We start from the raw sequence: 15,144 nt of genomic DNA, 5'->3' as shown, positions 1-15,144 counted from the left end.
AGAATCTCTGCAAATGTTCCTAGCTGCCTTAGGCGCTGTCAGCACAGAGGACACGTGTGTTAGACTAGAACAAACATCTGAAGAGTTATTATTTATAAATGTATCTTCCTTTATGCAGCATGAGCACATTTTAGCAGGCTTTTAGAGAGGCAGTGAAATGTACATCGCAGCCACAGAGAGACTGTCAGGGAGGTTCACTGGTTGTTACATCTTCGTTTTATGCAAAACGTCTCAGGTTCAAAGCCTGGGATCGTTTTGTAGAAAAATAGGTGGTGGAGCTCATCCAGGGATTGTTATGTAGCTGCACATACTATTCAATGGACAAGGAGGTGGAACTGTCAGGAGGAGGAGGAGGAACTCTCAGAAAGGTGCAGGAGCTGTGCTCCTGTGAGCTCCCACTGAATCTGAGGCCTGATGGTAGGTGTTGTGAAAGTCCTCAACCTGAGGCCCAAGAGATTTGTTGTCAAGCAGAGGAGCCAATGTAGACCTTGATAAGCAGTCTGGCTCAATGTAAGGCATTTTCCTATGTCTACACTGTCATGGCCCTGATCTGGATGGCCCAGACTAGCCGAGCCACATCAGATCTTAGAGGCTAAGCAGGATTAGTCCTGTCTAGTTGTTTTATAACAAACCTCCAAGGAAGCCCAGGGTAGTGACATGGAGGCAAGCAAATGCACACCTCTGTACATCTCTTGCCCTTAAAACCTTTCAGATTGCCATAAGTCAGTTGTGACTTGACAGTACTTTCCACCACCATCAAACTTTCATGATCTAACCTAGCAAAGCATCTGCTTGTGTTACTTGATGACCACAGTCTACATAAATTTAAGCACATTTAAGTTCACTGATTACATTTAACTCCTTGCTGAACTACAACCTTGCACTTGTGTGAACAGCCTGCAATACAGGTAACCAATCCCTGGTGGACATGCTGGGCAATCATGCACAAAACCACTTTCCTCCACCCAAGGGACCAATGTGAGACCCAAGGGACCTCCACCCAAGGAACCAATGTGAGAACTGCTGGCAGAGCTGCTGGGCCTCAACTTGCTCTGTCTAGCCAAGTACACCCCTTCTCTTCCCCACACTCTTCCTTTGCTTCTTGCTACAGCAATAAGATAGGCATTATGGGAATGGTGTCAGGACATACCAAAAAAGGCAGCCTTCCATTGATAGTGGAAAGTTCTGTCAAGTTGCAGGCAACTTATGGTGACCCTTTAGTGATTTGGAGGCAGGAGATTAATAGAGGTGGTTTGCTGTTGCCTGCTGCAGCATAGCAACCCTGACTTCCTTTGTGGCTCCCCAAGTACTAACGAGGACTCACCCTACATCCTTGAGATCTGATGAGATCAAGCTAATCTGGGCCATCCAGGTCAAGTCAGTCTACCCTAGTGCATATGAAGTGTTTTATGAATAGTTTTATATGCATAGGGGAAATCTGCTCTGAAGTATACAAGGGGAGTGTAGAAGTCTGTCTTCCTCCAGGGTGGATGAACTAGAAAAATCTGTGCTTGTGCCTGCCCTGCCATAAATTAGTAAATCCATAACAATGGACAGTTGCCACAATCAGTTGTGTAATACTTCATTTTTCATGACAGCCTTTGCTGCTAATAATATCTCCATTGGAACTTTCTTTGTCCAAACAGCTTGAAAGGAGGGGAAGGTTGTTTTTTAAAAGTCCAGAATTACATATTAGAGTAAAACAGATGCAGCATTCTCCTAGGAATAGTATGAAATGTAACAGATAACACAGTGAAATCTGTTAATCAAGAGATATAATTAATCATTCTTCTGGCAGTGGAGGTAAACTGAGGGTACTCTTCCCAGGGCAAGGATCTGTGTGCCACTGCTTTCCCTGTTAATTGGATGAAGGGAGCAAAACCGTGCTCGCAAAGGAAAGTGTATGTGGGTCTGTTCCCGTCATTGAAATAAAGAGAGAGCACAAGCACTGTGCCATCATAGCGTCTGTGGATAATAGAAGAATTTACTGGACTAGTCTATACAGTAGACCTTCACCTTTCACAGATCTGCAGCTCATGACTTCATTTGTTCATGATCCACTGCCCAATCGTGTGATACAGTTAGTCTTGAGAACACAACCCTCTTCTCCTCTGTGTGTTCAGACAACACAAGGAGAGGGAGAGCAGCTGTGAGCACACTCATTCCATCCTCTGCCTCTGCATGATCTTCTCTACAATGGCAAGGGTCTACTGTGTACATTCAATAAAAAGCATTTGGCACACAGATCATAGAATTTAATACATGCAAAAATATTCTTTTCCATTAAACATTTCATAAACAAGAATATAATTCATAGTGGAGGTGTGCATTCTGAAAGTAATTAACCAAAGTCCAGTCTACACAAACCTTATTAATTAACCTGTGGAAAGTAACTAAATATAAATTCAGCTGATTTTCAGAACTTAATTAACTAAGCCAGATATAGATAGTTTTCTGGTTGCGCTGTGTTTTGGGGTTTTAACATCCCCAAGTTTTCATTTCCAAGCGGAGAGGAGAGGCAGAGAGGGGCAGAATGACTCAGCACAATGTGTGCCAGCCAAAACACTTAACACGTCATCATGCCAAACAGCATTGTCCAGGGTGAGTTTTCCAATACTTAATTTTTTCTCCAGACAACTTGCTGGCTCACTATCTTGAGGTGGGTTTTCATTTTGTCTAACTAGGGGTTCTTTTTGCCTCAGCCATTGTAGCTATCAAGCATTAGCCTGGCCGCATGAGAGAACAAATGCAATTAGTTCAGGGCAAAGGCTAAGGCAGTATCCCATCAAGGGTCAGTCCTAGCTAGTATTTGAATGAAAGACTACCAAGGAATACCAGGATCATGATGAGGAAGCCGGCAATGATAAACCACCTGTGGATGTCTCTTGCCTTAAAAACTGCTATGGGGTTGCTATGTCAGTTGTGACTTGACAGCACTTCAAGGAGGCTGAATTTCTTCCCAATTGGATGCAAGAAGAGAGTTAGATCTGGAAATGTATTGAGCCTTCCATTGTTTCTAGAATAGAAACAACATAGCCTTTCTGCACAAAATTTTGACAGGAGGATCCTTTAAGGTGAGAAGTACAATTCCTGAGAATGTCATTTCAGTTATTTGGGAAATAGAAACATTACATGCAGGAATGTGGTTGGAATGTATTTCTGAAACCAGTGTAAGCATCACCTGAATCAATATATCTAATTCTGAACAATGCCCCCAGAGTGTGGATAAGAAAATATGCATTATGGAGTCCTGTACAGATGGAGAGGTCGACAATCCTGGGGAAATCTCCAAGTTAGCAGAAAAATAAATGTTTTTAAAATTGGGGGCTAGTTACACAAGCAATGTCTGCATTTCTAAGAAGAGAATGCCCCTAAGATCTTGCGAGACTACATTGTGAGTTCTTGGCAGCCAGTTGATGGTTGCTCAGCAACCCCCAATCAACATTGCTGAAGTTTCCAAGCTTTGCATATTGTCAGCATGGGGACAGGGATAGACTAAAATAGGAGGAGGGAGGGGCAAATAAGAACAAAGAAAAAATTGAAGGTAAAATAACAAAATGTCAGGAAAAGACAGACTGGTTGTGTTTGCCAGGGACAGAAACAGGATATTGGAGTGGAGCTCTTGGGAGAGGGAAAAGTGAAAAAGGAACAGAAAAAGCTATTCAGGTAGGTAGGTGGGTAGGTAAGTGGGTTGGGTGAGTGAATGGAACAGCAGTATGGAAATTAGATCCCCTTTACAAGAGACCCTGTGGTTCCCCTAGTTGTACAATAATAATCTAAATGTGCCTGACAACATTAAAGAATCCAAACCACTTAATAAACAAAGTCAGCTAAGCCCAACTCATCTCCAAAATGTTGCTTATCTCTTTAGTTTATAGGCATGTTTGCCAAATCTTTCACATGCTTAGAGAGATAAAATTGAATAGATTAAATTGCATTAACTGTAAGCACCGTGTGCTGTTTACAAGGCCAGCTGTTAAAAGTACTCCATTGAACTCCAATGCAGTCTAACATTTAGCTTTACTGAGACTTGTTTCACCGTCCAACAGCGCTTTTAACATAAAAAGATTCTCACAAAGACTTACTCTTTCCTAATTAATTTCCCTGTAGGAGAAATCTTGGACACTGTAGATCAAAACAAAGGCTAGGATTCAGAGTGTTGTTTAGGCTTCCACAAGCCCAGTGAAATTTTGACTTTTTCTGAAGAGCTGACTCCTCATTCCTCACCATTTTCAAAAGCAGTTTGATACATAGCATGGGAGCCTGCTGTTCAGAACAGTAAGTCTGATGCCTCTTGGGTTCTCTGAGCTAGTTTTGCAGTTCTTTGATTGCTGGCCAGTGTTTTCTGTCTAAAAAAAATAACAAAACACTTTATTGAAAAAAGCAGAAGCATATAATGTCATATCAAACTGTAAAGCAGAAAGAGTAATGGAGAAAATATGCAATGTAATGCAATATAGACAGAATACAAAAAGAAAAAAAGCAAATCTTATCCTAATATAAAAGCATCAGGTAAGCAACGTATGTAGATATAGGTCGAGGGGTAGATACAGTACATTTAAACCAAAAATAAAGGTTTGTAATAAGAGCAGAACATCAATAGGGGATGAGAAATTAAACAGTTATGGGATATAAATTCAATAAGAAAAAACCAATTAAATAAGCTGAGAGAGTTGTAGGTCTGTTGTTTATCTTGTTCATCAACATAAAAGCCCATATTTTCTTAAACGAGAATGCAATGCTGGCCAATGTTTTTGATGTGTTGTTTGTTTAATTTGGATTTCTGTTTGTAGCTTCCTGGTCCTCTGTCTTACCTGTATGCACATTGACCTGTTCATGTGTTGATGGAATAGGATCACAAAAAAGCCCCCTGTTTGGGGTAATTTCTCTTCACTGGTTATATCGGCAGAGCATTTGGCACTGCTAAGTAATTAAAGTAGTTTGCATACATACTATGTACTTTGCATACATAAGCAAATGCAGATGAGCAAAAACAAGTCATGTTTATATAGTTCTCCAAGTGATGAAAAGTTCCAGGGGCAACATTACAGAATTTAGTTTCCTGCAGATAAAAAAGAGCACTTGAAATTTAAGCTGTCTTTGTAATATTTGCTTTATTTACAAATACCCATGCAGACCCTATTGGAAGTGGAAGAATACTTTCATGGCAGGTAGCAAATCTTGTCAACTGCACCTCAGGTTCCCATCTCAGTACTCTTAAACCCCCATGGTGCTTTATGTTCAGTCTGCTCACGGCTGTTTCTGCTTTGCTCTTCCCAAATCCAAACCGCAAAAACTTGCTCTGAAGCATTTCTCTGCCCATTCCCTATGGGATGAAGCAGAAATGTGAACTGACTGGAAATTAAATATGCACTATTTAGTTTCCTTTCAAACCAAAACTTATTTTACTGCTGTAACAACATGAACTACATAATTTGTACCTTAACATACAAAATGTTACTAGTTGGCATACTTACAGAATTTAAAAGTAGAACACCTTGCAGTGCAATCCTAAGCAGAGTTAACCCTTCTAAGTCCATTGAAACTAGTGGGCTTAGATGTTTAGGATTGCATTGTTAAGTTTTCTACAGAATAAATGGCAAATATACCTAATACTTGAGAGAAAGCTGCTAGTTGATGCACCTCTGCTTTGGCTGAAACAGTCTTTGGCTGAAAAAAACTGAAGACTGAAAAAAACCAAAGAGAAAAAAGTCAGTGAACAAAATAAAGTGTATTGTTTGGCTAGAAACAGTCTCATATAACCATAGTAGGACTACCAGTATGTTTGGAAATCATGTTAGACTTCATTACATCAAAAACTCTGAACTCATTAATATTTCACACATATTGAGTAAATGCAGGGGTCATTTTGTAGTAAAAGAGGTGCAGGAGCTCATTTGCATATGCCACACACCCTGCTATCATGGGGTCACTCCCCACTGCATGCAGACCCTGGCTGGAGGCTTCTCTTCCCGGGGACTCCTAGGCAGCCCCTCCCACCTATGAAATGCCTGCTGCTGGCCCAGAGAGCCTGTGGCTTGCAAGGCCTGCTAGGTGTAGGGGGTGGGTGGGGTGGGGTTTGCTGGAGATTCAGAAGCAGCACTCCAGTGTGCTCCTGCTCAAACTGAGGCCTGAGTAAATGGATTACTCTTTGGATTAGATGTTATGTTATACTGACCTCTCTTTTTAACTCAGGCACCCTTCCTTCTATTGTGTATATGTCACAAAGACACTTTCCTGGGAGTAAGCCTTGTTGAAAAAAGTATGTGTTACTGCAAAGTAGACATTGTTAGGACTGTACCCTAATTTGGGTCTGATGAATTTACACTGACCATGAATTCTGACTCCTTAAACCTTATGCTGGAATAATCTTTCTTTTTTTGGTGGCGGGGGGATCTTTGAGGTGCTGCTGAGCTTCTGGTTTTGTTTAAGAATGCTTTATAATGCTTTTGCTCATCTGCATTTGCTTATGTATTGGCATATTGTTACAAAGGTATTCACAATGGACACTCTTGAAAGTACATTGTATATGTCTACAGTATACATAGGAATTGTTATTCTCTATTGCTGAAATCTGTTTTATATATATTTTTAAAAAATCATGCTATACACTGTGAGTGGATAAAACCTTGTCTTCAGAAACAGACAATTCATTCGGAAACATAAGCAAGTGCTCCTCCAAATTTCTGTTTTTCCATCAGAAAAGATGGGGTCTTTGAAAAATACAGGGTCAGTTTATTTCTGAATGTTTACATTTCTTTCCAGGCCTTCATATCTCTTAATGGAAGCTGCTACCTACTCAAATTCAAATGTTTTTTATTCTCTAAGGCTGGAGAGAGATTCCCAGATGTAAGGAGAACATCTCTCATCATTAGTTCCCATAGATAAATCATTAGCAGATTGTCCTAGAGTATTAGGAAGTTTAACAGAGAGTCTCCCTGCACATTAGTGGGTATTTTATGGCTACTGAATCCTATAGCATCCTATTACTTGATAACATGTTCTTCTAATGAGTAAAAATGGAATAAAAATTCTAATCAGTGAGGACAAAAAATCAGATGTAAAAAGCACAATGTAAAATCAGATGTAAAGAGATGTGTTGCAATCAAGTATGATGTACTAGCTAAACTTCTTCTTAGGCTTCAGTGAGGCTAGAAAGATGTAATGCTGTTTAGAACAAATCCTAGCCTACCTTTTATCAGTGTTATAAGGATCACACTAGAAAATCCCAGGTATCCTGCCCTGAGGCTCTTGGACAGAGTGTACAACACCTTTAATAAATAAAGACAATATGAATTATTGTTACAGTTATGAACTCAGCCATAGTAATACAGATTACATACACCTCATGAGACAGAAAATTGTAGAACATAAGAATATGAGAGAAGCCATGCTGGACTGGGCCAATGGCCCACCCAGTCCAACATTCTGTGTCACACAGTGGCCAAAAAACCCCAGATGCCATCAGGAGGTCCACCAGTGGGGCCAGGATACTAGAAGCCCTCCCACTGTGCCCCCCCAAGCACCAAGAATACAGAGAATCACTTGCCCTAGACAGAGAGTTCCAACACGCTGTCACTAATAGATGGACCTCTGCTCCATATGCTTCTCCAATCCCCTCTTGAAGCTGTCTATGCTTGCAGCTGCCACCATCTCCTGTGGCAGTGAATTCCATGTGTTAATCACCCTTTTATCCATTCTAACCCAATTGCTTAGCAATTTCACTGAGTGCTCACGAGTTCTCATATTGTGAGAAAGGGAGAAAAGGATTTTTTCCTCTGCTTTCTCTATCCTATGCACAATCTTGTAAACCTCTATCTTGTCTCCCCTCAGTCCCTCTATCATGTCACCCCTCAGTCAATGTTTCAAGACAAAATTAGGCATTATGAGGAACTGGAGGGCACCAGGGTTTTTTTTTTGGGGGGGGGGGGGAAGAGTTCAAAGAAAGTGTTTAAAGAAACCATTCTGTTTCCAAACGCAACTTTGCTCCTTGTGGCTGGGACATTTTCCCCTACACCAAGTCCTCTTTTGAAGCCTTAAATCCAGCCTGTTATCGACACCCCAGCAAGTTCCCCGGGGGAGGTTGGCTCACCGACTTCTGAGCGTCCTCAAAGGTCTTCTCGATAGCTGCTATTTGACTATCTCTTTCCTTGTAGATTTCCTCTTCTGTGAACTGCTGCTTGACTGAGATTCCAATCTTAACCTTTGGCTTAACCTCTGTAGAGACCTTTTTCATTCTAACTGCATAGTATCAACATTGCTTATCCTTCTGTACAGATACTTTTGATTTTTATAGTAATGTTATGAAAAATATTAATCATTATTTCTATATTTTCTCTGTTGAGTGTGGAGGCACCTAAATATTTGACCACAGTGATGAGTTCCTCTAAATCTTCCATTTAATTAGCTATTATTCCTCCTATTCCCACCTTAATAGATCTTAAAGGAACATGATATTTTGGTTTGTGCCTCTATTTGATTTAATGCAACCATATATTTTATTTTCATCATTTACAGCTGTTACTATAGAAACATGAAAAGTAGTACAAAAATACTAATTGTGTTTTCTTGAATATCTGGCATAACACCCCATCAGCTTCTTGTTGACCTTTAGTCAACAGAGTGGAATATATGCAGCCTAATGAATCAAGAAGTCAGCCCCAGAGAAAGAACAAAATGTAATGCTTCTTTGCTTAACTGAGATTCCGAACAGAAAATGACACACACCCCCACCCCAGCAATGGAAAATGTAAAGGACATCACACTTGGACATTACAGACTTTAAATGCATAAATAAATAAATTCATTAAGAGCTTTGTTATCTGGCAATCATGGGGAATGGGGGGTTGCCAGTTAATAGTACTTAATAGTGCAGATAGTTGATGAACCTATGTCAGACTCACACATCAGTTGGCTGTGGCTTTCTCTTCTTTCAGAGCATCCAATTATCTTTGATGTCTGGGTTTCTGTCAACACAGCACATTTTCTTTTCTCCTCTTGGCTTTTTGATGGTGTATTGCTAGCCATCTTGTTTGAGGCTGCACAGAGAGGGGAGGAGACTGACAAGCACTGAGAGCCAGTTTGGTGTAGTGGTTAAGAGTGGTGAACTCTAATTGAGAGGACCTGGTTTGATTCCCTACTCCTCTGCATGCAGCTGCTGGTGTGACCTTGGGTCAGTCACAAGTTCTCTCAGAGCAGTTCTCTCAAGAGCAGTTCTCAAAATAGCTCTCTCAGCCTCGCCTACCTCATAGGGTGTCTGTTGTGGGGAGAGGAAAGGAAGGAAATTGTAAGCCATTCTGAGACTATGAGTGAAGGTCAGGGAATAAATCCAATATCCTCCTATTCTCTTCCCTTTTCAAACTGAAGACATCCTCTTCTTTGGAGAGTGGATGCTGGGAGTGGTCTGTCTGGCCCAGTGAGCTGCATTTGTGGCTTCTGTTGGGCTTTTGCTGCCCATCCAGTCCCACTGTGCTCCGCCATACTAAGTCTACAGCCATCCTTATCGCAAAAGCCAGAAGCTTCAGCATCTAACAAGAAAGCAAATCAATGGCAAGAGTTGCTCTGGCAAAGGCTCATTGTTTCTACATTAGCAGATTCTTTTATACATATTCCTTACGGTCAGTGTTTTAAGGACATGGTTCACGCATCATTAGACTATTTAAGTAGGTTTTTAATTAAAAAAAAATACTAACAAATATTTATGTATTTATAGCATTTTTTTAGACTATCTTTCTCTGAAACCTGAAATCAAGGCCAAGGTAATAAAAACAATATACAATTAAAATAACAAAATTTACACAAAAAAAAAAATATTAAAAATCAGGTTCCAGTGTTAAAATCCCTCTGGAGTAATTCTGCCTTGCACAGCATGTGGAATCTCAACAAACTGGAACTTCACAAAGGCTGTTCTACAAAATGAGCAGTCACTGACTGTGGGCCAAACTACATTATACATTTGTTTGGCTGTGACTTGGATTGGTGTTCCCCTGATCCAACTTGCTTTCCCTGCAGTCATATGGCAGTTGTGGGAAACTTACCTAAGTGCCACAGGGTCCAATTCAGACATTTGCAGTATTCGGTGCACATGCAATTCCCCAAGGTAGCAAATAAATCCCCTTAGAGCTGTTTTGGCTCATGAAAATGTGGGAGGAGGGGCTGGAACTCATTTCTCCACAGCATTGTGGTCCCGATGCAAATAGGCTCTTCACTGCTTGTGTAAGAAGTTCCCCATGGCTGCTGCTTGGCTGCAGGAAAAGTAAGTTGGGTTGTATCATGTAATTTGCCCCTGTGCCAATTACCCTACAGGAGAGAATAGTTATGAGTGGAACAAGCTCAGGGGGCAATAGGAATCATGAGGGGGAGTGTGTTAGGTTCCAGGTCAACTTACCAAGCATATGGGGGTCTCCCAACATCTTTCTTGGTGACCAGAGGTGGCGTTGGGCATTTTGGAGCCTACTTCCAGACGGGCAATATTCTGGTTCTTGGGCTAAACTCTATGTTATATTCGGCTTCAAACTATAGAGTTTTGCCCCCAAAACAGAACTCCCCCCCACCAGAAGTAGGTCTGGAACCAGAAGTAGACCCAAAAATGTTATTTGGGGGCAGGATTTTCTCAAGCTGGCAAGAACGTATAAGGGAAGGGGCTCCCTTGCTCTCACTAGGAGACTGGCAACCCTAGAGTGTGTAAACAATTTGGAAATCTCTTCCCATACATTTCAGAACTTCAGAATTTTCCGGTCTTCTTCTGTCCCCTGGCTGCTTAACTGACTTTCAGTGGTTCTCAACATGCTGTTCTTCCTGGAGAGTGCACAGACCATGGTTGGCTTTCAAGTTTGCATTATAGGTTTTCTTTTGGTTAACATACGAAGTCATGTTTTTATAGAAAGAGTGAAGAAATGGGTAGAAAAAGTAGGAAACTGGGGCAAAGATGAGTCATAACTTGAGAAACAAAATTAGGTTGGTGTGGATGCTGTTGACAGTAAGGGGAGAGAAGTGTTAAAGAGGCAATTCAAGAATTGAGGAGGGGATTTAAGGAAGTGGATAGGGTCCTGAAAAGTAGACCACATTCTGGAAAAAAAATAAGTGGTAGAGAGAAGATAAAGAAAAGTTCTATGAAAAAAGGAGGACAGAGGACTCTTTGTTTAGACAGGAGGGAATATGTACTTTTGATGAGCAGGTATGAGAAGTTTGGAGATGCAGGGGCTATGGGTCAGGGTGCCATGGGGGATAGGGTCTCCATGTCTTTGCCAGTCGTGGAAGTGTTAACCCTAATGTGGACCAAAAACCATTGGAGGATGGGTTTGTAAGAATGCAGATATACTCTAATGGCATGAACAAGCATGAGCCCTTCCAGTGCCCCATGTGATGTCATACAGCAGATATTCAGAAATTAACTAGAAAACCACAAGTATTCCTAAGCCAGGGCACCCCTATGCTCACATTTGGAAGCCAGCAGCATGGAGACCTCACAGGTGCATCAGTTGTGTGGATCCATAAGGTACTAGGAAGAAAGAAAGCACTCAGCATATTTGTACTTGACCCTAGGCTGCCATTTGAATGGCTTGCTTTATGGGACTTTTTGCAGACTTGCTTTTCCTCTTGTTAGAGATTCTGCACCCTGTTGTCTGCATCCAGTCTGAGACTGCGAAGTCCATGCTACTTGTTGGTCTCACTCTTTATTTATTTAAAACAATTTATGCCACCTTTCCACACGAACAGGGCCCCCAAAGTGGCAGACATGAAGACATTAAAACATTTGTACATTTGAAAGCATTTAAAATAATATATGAAATAATTCAGTAAAACATATCAACACATGAACACACAAACTGAAACCCAGGGAGGAGGGCCAATAACCATTATTAGGGGTATGCCAAACAACATTTACAGTTCTGCAAAGGGACCAATGGCATCTACTCATGCCTGAAGTTATGTTGTACTTTTCCTATGCATGTATCTGCAAAAAGTCACACAAGACACAAGCCACTCTTGCTCCAAACATTTTTGAATTGTGTAGTGCTCTCTGCTTTGTGCTTCAATTGCTTATAATAATAGGAAACTTTAAAATATTGTTCTGTTCACCATTCAATGTTAGAAAGATTACTTTCTGTTGATTTTAGGGCTTGCATTAGTGAATATCGAATATTTGTGATGTGTGAAACTGTAGAATTTTAACTGGAGCACTGCACAGAAGTAACAACTCTTCATTTCTAGTGTCTCTTTCAAGTTTGCATTATAGGTCTTCAAGAATGAACAAATAATGCATGGAATGTGACTCTTTTGGAGGGTCCCTGAATTCTCAGTGAGGTTTAACACTCTTCACAGAGTTATCAAGGAATAAGTTTCATGCCTTAACTTTGTGCAGTTGCCCATTCTAGGTATCCAAGTTATAACACAAAAAAGCATTTATGTTCAGTCTTAGTACAGTTCAGTCCTCTGCTCTGCAAGTCTGTGAAATATTCAGCGCAAGGAAGATTGGCCTAGCAATCTTCTTAAGACTGTGTTGCTAAAGATGCTGTAGTTGTCATCTGAGCATAGAATGTAAACTCTAGGAAGACATAACAGCGCTGTAATGCCCACTTCTTCCCTTCTTTTTTATTTTTTTTTCAATAGCTCAACGAATCAGCTAAACAGCTTATAGAGACGGACAAGACCAATCTAGCTGCTGCATCTGGCAGTGATGTCCCTTTGCCTGCTGACATTAACCTGGCAGTAAATACAGCCCATTGCTGTACCCTGAACAGTGCCGGAGCAGTCAGTGCCATTCAGCGGCATATTGATGGCAAGAAGAACACCAAGAAGCGCCACTCCTTCACGGCTCTCAGTATGACACACAAATCCTCCCAGGCCTTGAATAACAGGCATTCCATGGAGATTAGCGCCCCTGTCCTGATAAGCTCGAGCGACCCCCGTGCTGCTGCCAGAATTGGAGATGTGGCTCATCTCTCATCCAGTGCTCCAGTACAGGTAAACTGTGGATAAATTCAACATAAGGAACAAACCACTTAAAATTAGCTTAGTCATGGGCTTTGGCAGTCACCTAAACTAGATCAGGGGAAGGTCTCAGCATGTATGGCCTGTTATTGGACCTTCAGAGGAAATGGTTGGCCAGTGTATGAGACAAGGTGGTGGATCACTGCTCTGATCCAGCAGGGCTCTTCTTGTGTTCTTATGGTGAACTGTGGCTTAGATTCCTAAGAGATCACGTTTGTGATCTTACATCCAGTGGAATCAAACCCAAGCAAAATTCTCTTGGTGGGTGCCTTAGAAGAAAGTATGGAACACATCAGACCTTAATTAAGACAAATTGAGTCTTGCATGGTGCCTTATAGGCAATGTGTTGCTTTTCTGCAGTGTATCTGTATATCCCTTATTCTGGTGTAGCCATCTTGAGGGGATTTCATTATTCAGTTCTATAGAAAGATTTGACATGGCTTCTCTCACGAGCCCTTATTTTCAGGATTTATGAATGATGTAATGTTGGCATGTTATAGAAGAAGCCCTGTACCCTTTGCAAATGTATAATTTTGCAAATGCCATCAAATCATTACACACAAACATATATGGCCATAGAGACACCCAACATTTTTTAATGCCAAGCTGATGGATCCAGCATAGGGGGCTGTTTGTTAGCTAGTTTGTTCATTTACTTACTTACTTCATTTATAGTCCATCTTTCCTGCAAAGACTTAAGGCAAATTACAGATATTAAAAACAAACAATACAATAAAATGATCCAGAACATTTCTGCTTGACTTAAGAACCAGAACGCTATTCCCTTTATAAAAACACCCTTCTGAACAGTCCTGTTTTGCACACTCTATAGAATAATAGTGTGGGAGCCTTCCTTTTAGCTGTAGGTGAGTTTTGTGTTGAGATCTGTGGATGAGAGAGAGTAGCACAACCGTCAAAATGGTTTCATGCCTATTAGTCTATATGGTTTGTGGTCTTACACTGAAGCAGTGATCCCCAAGCACAGGACAAAATAGCTTCCCTGAGATCCTTTCAAAAACATTGTTGAACACTGATGTAAGCAGTTCTCATATTTGGCTAAAATTGGCACTTGGCAATTAATCCTACATACATGGGCAAAAGAATAGAAAAGACTTTCACAGGCTCTAGAAAGCTTTATAATGAGAACCTGGAAATATATGATGAAAGCTGATGCTTCTGCCAGGCTACAAATTTAGTGTTAGCTAACATGGGTATCTGCCAGGGAGAACAGAATCCTTTAATCTTTGCACTCCTTTCCTTCATATGGGTGTATGCCCTGCCCTGCCCTGCCCTTCCCATGTGGCTGTTTTCAAAAAGCAGCTGGAAAACACTTAGGTATTTGTAGTGCTCTAATAACACTATGGACTTCTGTGCTCTGTTTATTCCCATGATTGGTTCAAAATAGTGTGGTGGTTGTGAATCCAGCTCATGGAGATGAGCACACTGGCCACAATCCAGTGAACCCCACTACCCATGTGAAAGGGGTTGTCCATGCTCAAATTGGCTTTCAAACACCCCATTCCATTTCAACAGCACTATCTACACACTGCATGGCAAACTGTTTATACAGCTCCCTTGAGTTTAAAATTGCAGGATCCACTTTTTAAGACAAAACATTAAAATTAGTCCCCTTTTATATGTTGGGTACGATCTTGCCCAGCTTGCTGGGGGGGAAGTGTAGATGACTGGGGAAGGCAATGGCAAACCATCCCATTGTGATGCAACATCACCCCAGAGTCGGAAACGACTACCTTTACCTTTTAGATGGTGGGTGACTAGGCTCCGAATAGAAAAAGGCACTCATTTGAGGCCTGAACCTGTGACTGTCAAAACATTTGGAAAAAACATGTTTGTTTCCTGTTTGTGTGCATTTATTGAAGGATTCTGGTGCAAGAGTACTCATAGAAATCATATAGTCTTAGGAGATAGATATCTGTCAAGAAGAAAATTGCACAATATGTTTAACGTTGCAGATGTATCACCACAGTATATAGTCTCATACAAGGGATCATTTAGAGATACTGCTGTGAGAGCTGTTGGACTGCAAGGTTTGCTTTGTCATTTTCGTAAGTGGTGCAATCTCAAGAGTTTCCTGGTAGTTAATGGTAAGCATATAGATCTCTTACACTGCCCTGAAAGCAGTTGGAAATA

General features: G+C 41.0%; 1 protein-coding gene across 1 annotated transcript in view; it reads left to right on the top strand.

Moving 5' to 3' along the window:
* The window catches only part of SH3RF3 (SH3 domain containing ring finger 3), a 307,356-nt gene that overhangs the window by 234,533 nt on the left and 57,679 nt on the right, over positions 1–15,144 (top strand). The window contains exon 4 of the mRNA XM_060233755.1: positions 12,613–12,966. Within this exon, the coding sequence (XP_060089738.1) occupies positions 12,613–12,966 (354 nt within the window). The remainder of the gene's footprint in view (positions 1–12,612; positions 12,967–15,144) is intronic.

Source organism: Heteronotia binoei, chromosome 3 (genome assembly GCF_032191835.1).
Source record: "Heteronotia binoei isolate CCM8104 ecotype False Entrance Well chromosome 3, APGP_CSIRO_Hbin_v1, whole genome shotgun sequence".
Lineage (NCBI taxonomy): Eukaryota > Metazoa > Chordata > Lepidosauria > Squamata > Gekkonidae > Heteronotia > Heteronotia binoei.
The sequence above is the reverse complement of the archived record's forward strand: the minus strand, read 5'-3'. Positions and strand labels throughout refer to the sequence as shown.